The sequence below is a fragment of the Thamnophis elegans genome, chromosome 6, assembly GCF_009769535.1.
Source record: "Thamnophis elegans isolate rThaEle1 chromosome 6, rThaEle1.pri, whole genome shotgun sequence".
In the NCBI taxonomy this organism is placed as follows: domain Eukaryota; kingdom Metazoa; phylum Chordata; class Lepidosauria; order Squamata; family Colubridae; genus Thamnophis; species Thamnophis elegans.
This window is the reverse complement of record NC_045546.1, coordinates 21,564,912-21,574,929: the sequence shown is the minus strand read 5'-3', so window position 1 is coordinate 21,574,929 and position 10,018 is coordinate 21,564,912. Positions and strand designations below refer to the sequence as shown.

At 39.8% G+C, this 10,018-nt stretch overlaps 1 protein-coding gene across 1 annotated transcript; it reads left to right on the top strand.

Moving 5' to 3' along the window:
* The first annotated feature begins 431 nt into the window (after window positions 1–431).
* AMER2 (APC membrane recruitment protein 2) lies at window positions 432–9,604 on the top strand. The gene is made up of 2 exons (XM_032219928.1): window positions 432–1,608; window positions 1,783–9,604. The coding sequence occupies exons 1-2, from the start codon at window positions 747–749 to the stop codon at window positions 2,655–2,657; spliced, it is 1,737 nt and encodes a 578-aa protein (XP_032075819.1). The 5' UTR covers window positions 432–746; the 3' UTR covers window positions 2,658–9,604.
* Window positions 9,605–10,018: the final 414 nt, after the last annotated feature.

Below are 10,018 nucleotides of genomic sequence, written 5' to 3'. Positions count from 1 at the left end.
AAGGGGAACCTTTACCTTTAATCTTGTACTTATATCTATTATCTTATACACGCTTAACAAAACAAATAAATAAATAAATAAAAACTTGGGAGCGGGGAGGGACTTTCAAAGGTAGAGACTGAATGGGACACGATCGCGCTCGAGGTACCCTCGTTTATGTCCGTTTCCTACGCCCCGTCCCGCCGGTAGAAAATTGTGCCCTCAGAGGATTCAAGAGTCCTGGAGAGTGGGACTCCCGGGGGTCCCCATGAGCACACACAGGCCGCCTGAGAAGCGGGGCCATGTTGTCTGGTTCGTTAGCAAGAGCTTCGCGTGCTCCAAATCACCCGCCCCCAGCCCGCGTCCCTCACGCAGACCCCGAGGCTGAGCGAATGAGCAGCCGCAGTCCCAGCCGCCGCGAGTGAATTAGGTTAAACCAGCCTCCCCACTCCCCCTCTCCTCGTACGGGAGAAGGAAGGGAAAGGAGCCGCCCCCTTTTCCCCCGGCCCCTCTTTCACGGATCGGACGGGGGCTGCTGTGGCTCAGGTTGGCCGCCATGAACGGCGGAGTCTGGCGCAGGCCCAGGCCCGGCGCGGAGGCAAGCTGCTCAGCCCTGCCTGGGTTGCCATGGTGACGGGCGGCAGGCAGAGCAGCGGCGGCGGCGGCGGCGCTGTCAGTGAGAGCCAGCCGAGCGAGCGAACGGCGGAAATCAGGCGCAGGCGTCCGTGGGGGCTGCAGGAGGGGAAGGCAGCGCCGCCGCGGCCGCCATGGACGCGCACTGCGATGGTGGCGAACCCACCGCGCTGGGGGAGCAGCCGCCGCCGCCGCCCTCGGGCAAGCTGAACAAAACCGCCTTCAAATTGTTTAAGCGGAGGAAATCCGGGAGCGCCATGCCAAGCATCTTCGGTGTGAGGAGCGGCGGCAAAAGCAAAAGCGGCGAAGGCGGCGGCGGCGGGCAGGGAACGGGCATGGTGAGGAGCAAGACCCACGACGGCCTGGCCGAGGTGCTGGAGCAGGAGAGCAGCAGGAGCGAGGCTCCAGCGGCTGTCGAGAGCGGCCGTGTAGCGGGTAGCGGGGCCGCCTCTGTGGCCGCTAAGGAAGCCGTCTCTTCCTGCTCGCCCGCGGCCGCAGCGGGCAAGTCGCACAGCTTCTTCTCGCTGTTGCGCAAAAACGGCCGCTCCGACGAAGGCGGCAAAGGCGAGCGAGCCAAAGGGCGCGGGGGCCTCAAAGGGCTCTTCAGCAGCATGCGGTGGTCCCGCCGGGAGAAGCCGGGCGGCGGGGGGAAGGACGACGAGGCCGGCGAGGGCTCCGAAGGCCAGCCCAGTCCCAGCATCCTCAACACGGGCTCCCTCACGGCCAGCCTGGAGTGTATCAAAGAGGAGGTAGCGCCGCCAGGAGCGCCCGCTGACGCTGTCCGGACTCCCCTGGTCACTAAGGATGGAGAACAGCCCGCAAGTCCCCTTGCCCCCGAGGTTATGCCCACCCCGGACCTGGCACCGCAGCCGGCCCCGTGTGGGTCTGGAGGAGGAGAGGAGCTTCCCGGGATTCTGCTCCAGGAGAAAGAGATCCATCCTGAATCCACCGTTAGTGATGGTGAAGAGATCATCCAGGAGGACTCGGCTAAAACAGGTGACCTCCCCATCAAGTCTTCCCCCCCTGTTGAACCCAAGTATGAACGCAGCCAAGAGACGGCGGCAGCCCCTGACCCTTCCTCTCTTGATCCACCCTCTGAGCCGTCTATAGACCGTATTTGTTTGATGTTTGCTGACGTGACTTCACTGAAAAGCTTTGACTCTCTTACAGGCTGTGGGGACATTATTGCTGACCAGGAAGATGACGCGGGCAGCGGCGGTGGCAGTGGTGGAGGTGGAAGTGAGAGGAGTGCCCCTGGGATTGTCAAAGCTGGGCCCTCCAAGAAGCCTACCGGCGTGGTGACTTACCAGGGAGGAGGAGAGGAGATGGCCAGCCCTGAACAGGTGGGAGGTACTCAGGAATTCTGGGATTTATTGTCGCACACTGAAGAGAAATCACAGGGGACATCAGGAAGGATGGAATCCCCTGAGACCTCCAAAGGTGATAAGATTGTCAGGAGAGTTCAGGAAGGGTCAGCAAATGGAAAGCACATTGGTCTTAGCCAGATTCCAGTTCACCACCAAAAAGAAGACCAGAAAAATAGAGAAAAGGAGCAGCAAGAAGCCATCCCCAGCGGTGATGAGGGCTATTGGGATTCTACTACACCTGGACCTGAAGAAGACAATACTAATAGTATTCAGAAAGAGGTAATTCCCAGAGACAGCTACAGTGGGGATGCTCTCTATGATCTGTATACTGATCCAGATGAAAACACAGCAACTGTGACTTCTGCAGAAAATATCACCACAGTGACTTCTTGCAAGCCATTATCTCCGATAGCAACTACTTGTCCAGTCAAAACCCATACAACTTCACTCAAGGATTCCAAGATACCCATCAGTATCAAGCATTTTACATCGCCACATGGTAGCCATGGCCAGGATTCCAGTAATAGCCATCATATTGTACACCACCAGGCTACCAAAAGTGAGATCCCTAGAACAAAAATCCCTGTTTCAAAAGTGCTTGTACACCGAGCCAGTTACCGAAGCTTAGCAGGGACAACAGGTAAAACAGCCACATATCATGAAAATGCCAAAAAATAAAAGGAAATAATAATGGGCATCCCAATCTTTTCAGGAACCCTCTAATAAGCAGTTTGGCCTTGACCTCATCTAAAGGAAGACACTTCCATGTGCCCCTTTTATGAATGATGAATGCAAGGGACAAATGCTTCTCAATTCCACCTTGAAATACAATGTGTGTGTATGTGTGTGAGATATATATATATATATATCTCACACGCATACACACTTTTGAGCACTTTTTAAACATTTGTATCCTGTTTTTCGTTATTCGCTAAAATACTTTGTTGAAGGCCACTTTTCCATGCATTTTGTGCAAGCAGAAATCTGATGAATAATGCAAACTTGAAAGAAAGAATAATGAATGAATAATGCAAACTTGTATTAAGAAGACAGAGCTGTGGGAGAGAGAGGACCAAATGAAGTTTTTCCTTATATACGAGCTTTTTAAAAAAATGTTTTTGGCTTATATTGAAAATGCTTGCTCCAATATTGTGAGAAAGTGTCAAAAATAATAAAATAGTAGTAACAGCAGTAAAACTTCAGATATTTAATTTGAGATATACAGAGCGCTGTCTATTGTTAGCAGATTCAGTTCATTAAAGGTAGCTGATTAACAAGTTAGGTGGGTTTCTATAATGGGAAGAGATATTTTTGCTTGCTTTTCTGTCTGCTTTGGATCTGAACTAATATAAATGGATGTTCAAGACATCTAGTGAACTTTCAGATGTTTACATCAATATTTTTCCAATGCGTAAAATAATCAGGTTCCGGGGAACTTCCCTACATGTTAAGATAGAGGCAACTACAACATTTATACAATAAATTGTACTTCATGTATAAATAGGTGCATATGTTACTCCTAGTGATACAATTTTTAATAATTAAAATGTCTTTCTGTATTTACTAGAGTTGAAGCAAAATTAGTTTTTATAGCTTGGTAATTTTATGGTTCTAAATGTGTGGGCCTTCCTATAATATTGTAAACCAGAATTAAAAATTTATATAGGCTGTACCATCCCAGAATAAAAACTCTATTGTAATGATCCTGCAAGATGATGCATGCATCAGAGCCAAAGTTCCAGTGGTGTTTTGTTTTTTTACAAACCTAATTCCTAGGAATTTCTAAGATAGAATATGTTTAGCTTATTAGGCTGTCACTGCCAACTTGTTAATATTTTCAAAGATAACATATTTAATTTGGGGTATATTAAAACAGTTGCTTCCCTAAATTTTAATCTCTATAGTTATTAAATAAAACAACTGGCAAACTCTTAGTCCATCAACTGTTTGTTTTTTTTTAATCTCAGGCAACAATAGACATGTTGAAGGCCACAGAATATATGAGTACTACTGAAGTAGTTACTGTACAGTGTTGACATCTTTTCAGTAAAGTATCTTGTTATATGCCTAAATATTTATTTTCAAGACAGGTAGGAAGGCTAGGGTGTTATGCCAATCCATTTGGAAATTAATCCATTTATAATTAAAATTTGCTTTTAAAACCGAATATAGAGTATTAACTAAAAAAGATAACAAATTACTTATATGACTAACATTTTAGTCATTAAGCATTTGTTTAACCTTTTTAGCTTTTACAGTAAATAAAGACAGGCATTCAAAGTACACATCAAAAGAATAGAGGCTATATACTAATAAAGAAAAGATAAAATACAAGTTTGGAATATAGTAACAATTGGTTAATTGCTTATATTAATTAAATTATATTGAAGTACTCTATGTAAAGCTGTGCAAAAAACAAGATTTGTTTATTTGTAAAGCTCAAGCTCCAAAAAGTGAATTTAGATACCTGAGAATGGGCCATTTGGGATTTCCCCCTCTTTTTCCCCCCATACTGTGAACAACTGAATCCATAGTGTGTCAAAACAGTGTTACAAGCTATTTTTTCAAGTAATTTCACTTTCATAAGTAATTTGCTATGCAGAGTATAAATGGAGGAACATACACAATCTATTCCTTTCTGCATGAGGCACGTGAAACTAGTTAAGGATGTTTTGGGATCCTAGCCAGGTTTTTCTACTCATGGGTCATGCTCTGAAGTATGGATGTTCTGTGCTGTAAGTGGACTTTAGGTTTATTATCCCAAATAGCAGCTCCCATGCATTACAGTAAACTGTTTTTGAAATTTTCAAAAGGAATTCGTAATATGTCTAGCTAAGAAAAATAAATATGAGATTAAAGCAAGGGTGATCTTTGGATTCAGCTAATAATGTGTCTTGATTGTAATATTGCATACATAGGTTCTGATTCTCAACCACTAAGTTCTAGAAAGTAAGAAAACTGTTTCTAATGGTTTGTAGATAATATGTCAGAAACTTGAGGTGGGTTATGTCATCCATTATCCTGTGAAAGAAGCAAAAATCAAAGCCTTTCTATATTTGTTATGTAGCTGTATATTCAAGCCTGAAATATCCATTCTAAACATGCTTAAACATTGGCAATAGGTTTTGTCATAATAAATGAGATCTCCCATGTAAAATGCATGCTTATTAGAATGTGAAGGCACTATCTGGTGGTATACTTTATATATGGTATTGTCTCAAAATGTATTTGTGGGTTGTTGCAGGTGCACTCCTTATGCAAACCTAATGTATATATGTATGTATATTCCCATGGATACACATACCATACATGCACACATTTCTGCAAAGTGCTAAATGGCATGTATATTAATTTCCAAAGGATAAGATCAAGGATATACAGAGCAATTCTGTTCAAATCATTTTGACAGTTGATCACCTTTTCGTGAGAAAGGGTTTGGTATTTAGATTGATTTTGCTTTAAAAAATAGGATGAAGATAGTGAGTGGCTCACTTTAATGTAGGCCCTTTCATTGGGAATCCTGCAACTATATCAGAGGAAACCATTTTTATTTGTACTGTAACTGTAATATTTTGGAAGGAAACATGTAAAGGACACAGAACTTTAATGCTAGTAAATATATAAGAAATGCTTGTACTGTTTTATATCAGTGAAGGGCATACTCTCCTTTTGCATGCTTTTTAAGCAAGTCTATCACCATGCTCCTTGTTTTATAATAAAAATAATGCATACGTAAGAGCTCAGGGAGCTAAAGTTACAATGGAAAGAGAATGTTATCATTTGTGAGATGAGTTAATTACAGAACAAAACAGTGGTGCACCAGTTAAAGTATTAATAATTAAATTTCCTTATTTTTCTTGCAAAATTTCATCATACACATTTTGTTTATATGTAGTATATTTATAAGAAGAAATAATAGATTTCCCTTTCCATGAATAACTGAAGAAATGAAACATGTTATCTTTGATTTTTCTCATTTTGTTTTATTTTTCATCTTCATCTTGTCCTGTTTCTGAAAATTAATAAATACCGCTCAAGGCATAATTTATGATTGAAAGTATTCATGATTAATTAGAAATATATTTAACTAGACCTTGACTTATGATGCTGAGTGACTGTTCAAAGTTTCAAGAGTTCAGAGTTTCAAAATGGGACTTATGATCCAGATTCAAAGTTCTAATATTGATTACCCTCTGCAGTCATGTGGCCATGTTTTGGATGCAGCCCGCATTTACGGGCTTTTGCCAGTGCCCCATAATCGAGTGATTGTGGTTTATGACATTTTTGCCTGAAACTTACATTTGTTTTTGATTTCTCGCAAAAATTGCTCTGTAGTGAACAATTGGTTCCCTTAGTGATTGTAGTGTTCACTTAATGACTGCCACCGGAAAGGTTGTAAAACAGCACAGGGACATAGTGACCTGCTGAAATTGTGGAGTCAGTTACACTTGTAAGTTGAGGACTACCTGTATGTGGTTCTGATAAACGTACGTTTTGTAATGTCAGGATGAGGTTATTATTTCTCTCTGTTTATTCTGTTGAAAATGCTTGATGCTAATAAGGAAAATATTAAGGTAGCTGTTGTCTCAACATTTGGCTGTGAAGTTAAAATGACTGGCATCTGGCAAAAAAATCCGTAAGGAAGTTAAGAAGGAATCGGTTCTTATATCAGTTGATATGACCCAGTACAGTAGCAACTCATTTATCTGCTAGCGGTATTTATAAGTTGATGACAATCATATCTTGAAAAAGATTAATTGAAGCCAAGTATTTGTATTCCTTACCATAACAACACAGATCTTTATAAATCATGTAAAAGCCATAGGATGATTCTATCTTTGGAAGACAAAGTATAGTTGCCATGAAAGTAATATTTATTTCAAAAGCCCAACAGTGTATTGTTCAGATCTTGGCTGGTTCAAATCCAGAGCACTGGTTAATAACAAGGAGATATAGATAACCAGCCCCTTATAACTGTTTAGTGATTATCTGGATTTTTGCAATCCATATTTTAATCCATACTTCAGCCAGATACCATAGTAATAAGGTACCTGCAGCTCTTAGAAGACTATAATTAACAAATATCTGTCATTACATAAGACTTGTGAATTTGCCAAGCTGTTGCTAGAATTTAAAGATCGGGGCACTTTACGGAATCAAGAAAATGTGAAACTTATGTGGGGAAAAAAGCAATGGAAAACTTTAGTTACTGCAGAACATAGCATGAGGAAATGTCATATTATTCTGGTGACATGAAAATTAAAAATTTTGGTGCTTCCTTTGAATTAGAAGTATTTCGGTCAAATCTTGACTCTATCTGCAATTACACTCCACCTACATGCTGCTACAACCAGCATCACTAAAAGTGGTCCTTAATTATAGACAAACCATCATTTCATGCAATTCAGTCTATTCCTGTTTACTCTAAAGTAATTTCTACTGCCCAGTGGCCTTATTCCCAGGCATAGTATTAAGTAGTTAATTGTTTTCAAATGTTTAATTTTGCAACTTGCAAATGTGGCTAATTTTTGCCAGTTCTTTTTATTTTTAAATATATATATATTTGTATTTTAGAAAAATAAACAATACCTAAGACCGTGCACTGAAAAGCATGCTAAACAAAGTTATGTTGGTACTCTCTATACCCCTCTTAATAGATTAATGTTTGAAGGGGGCAAAGTTAACTTAGAAATTTAGGAAGGAAACAAAAGATTATCATCCTGGAGGCATTCTTTAGAGTTGTACAGGTGAATCGGAGATTCCTGTATTTCTGCAGTCTTAATTGGCTAATTGGTTTTTCAGGTCCCAAAGATGATGTATCCTTTAATAATTGTCACTATTTTTATTTGTTAAAGAAGACTTTATTAAAATTCTATTTGGGATGATGCTTGTGCTGTTATCCTGTACTTAACATATAAAGACTATATTAGAGCAGGCATTTTAATCTCTTTGCACTTACTGTTCACTTAGTACATTTTATATGTTTTTAGAAAATGCATACTATAGTATAGTTCTAGTATTTTATATCACATGTTTTTAGGAAACTATTTTCAGAAGGAGGTACTTTTTTCTCTTAGTAGTATGAACTGCCTTGTTCACCCCTAGTTTACTCTCATAGATACAAAATTTGTGCTGAAAATGTGGTCTGCATTTGACACAAAGAGTTCATTCTCATTTCAGTGTACATGCATTGCTCTTTATTGGCAGAAATCCACAACCCACTTATTCTACAGCAATTCAATTGACTTTAGTCTGGGATAAATGGGATGTGGATTGTAGCCATCTGCAGTCATGGGAATAAAGCACATGGAATAGATTTAAAACAGCCCTGACATTACAAAGCAAATGCATGATTGGTGTTACTGAAGAAGCAAACTGATTACCCTGTAAACATCCTGACTAGTCAATGAAGAAAAAGCACACAAAATTGGTAGTATTTTTTGTTTATAAATTAATCTTGGGCGATTCCATTTCTGGTTAATTTTTCATGCCCTCTACTGAATTATTTATTAACACTTAAATGATATTGCATCAAAGTCCTTGATCTGGTATCTGATTCTGAAGGTAATTCCAGCATGCTTCTGTATCAGAGCAAATTGCCATGGTTTTGCCTTGTGAAGCAAAACTACTAGTTAGTCTGGAAATTTATGGGATTGCCAAGATACAAGGGAGCTCTCTGATTCTGCACCTGACCTCACTCTGAAGCTTTTCATGCTGTTAACAGCATGGTCTCATAAACATTTTTGTTTTTGTTTTGGATAATGCTTATGAATAAAGGTTTGATTCCACGATATAGTACAGAAGCGACGTTTTGTAAGAAAATAGGATGTATGGGGAACTGCATTATTACTGATAGGAAGTTATATTGCTTTTGTGTTTAGGTGAGAAAGAACATACTTTATCAAGGCTATGATAGAGTAGAAATTGATATATTTATACACTAAATAGTGCAACAATATGTTCCAGATTTCTCCTTTTGTAAACAGACATCACATATATGTTCATGCGTAATTTTATTCACCCTATTCCCATTCTGAGTAGATCATAATCATAAGGTCTTTTAAATATTTATGGAATATATTCTGCTACAATGAAACAATATGATTTGAAACCAGATGGTGGATACAATGAAACTTGACGCTAAAAGTTGAGTGTAAATTGCATGGAGTTCCAATTTTGTCGTTAAAAATACCTATTTATGGACAGCATGATTCCGAATATGGACAAGGGGGATTTAACTTTCATCTCGTGTGCTGTGTTGCAATCCATCCATCCCTACTTTAACTGTAGAGAGGGGGAAAAACAAATATTGTAGCTGAAGCTCCAAAATTTTACAAATATAATACTTCACAAATGTAGGATACCATAACTGACATATGAAGTCTGGTTCTGGTACTTACATTCTCAAATAGATGTGAAGAAGGTATCACCACTTCACCCTGCCCAATCCCATAGTTATTCTGATGCCAGAGCTTCCAGTCTTTCAGAAAATTTGGTCTCTTCAAATGTGTTCAATATGTGCCTGATATTATTACATGTTTCAAAAACCCAGGGATTACCAAAGAGCCAAGGCTGGGACTCCTTGTCAAACATGAATTTGGTGGCAAATCTGAGTTTATTGTAACCTGAAATATGAAAACATATATCTACCCATGAGATGAACGTTTTATTACCATGCGAAGCGATAAGCACAACAGTTATGGTGACTTGAGTTCTTTGCCATAAGCAATAGTGCATTTACTGAATGTGCAGACATCTCTTCCTTTTGTGCTTTTAAATTGTTTTTAACCCTTTTATTTGCTGTATTTCCCTGATTTTGCTTGACATCTATGGCATTCTGTGTTGAATCTTTAGGCAAAGTAGCAGTAATAATTATTTTTTGAACAGATATAGAACCAGTAATTAATATAACTAAACTGAGAAGAATAAAATAAAACAATGCAAGCTATTTCTTAAAAATTGAACTCAGGGGCTCATTAGGAACCATGCCTATGTAGAGGTAGAAATTAAAATGTAAAGCTGCAAACTGGTGGGAAAAT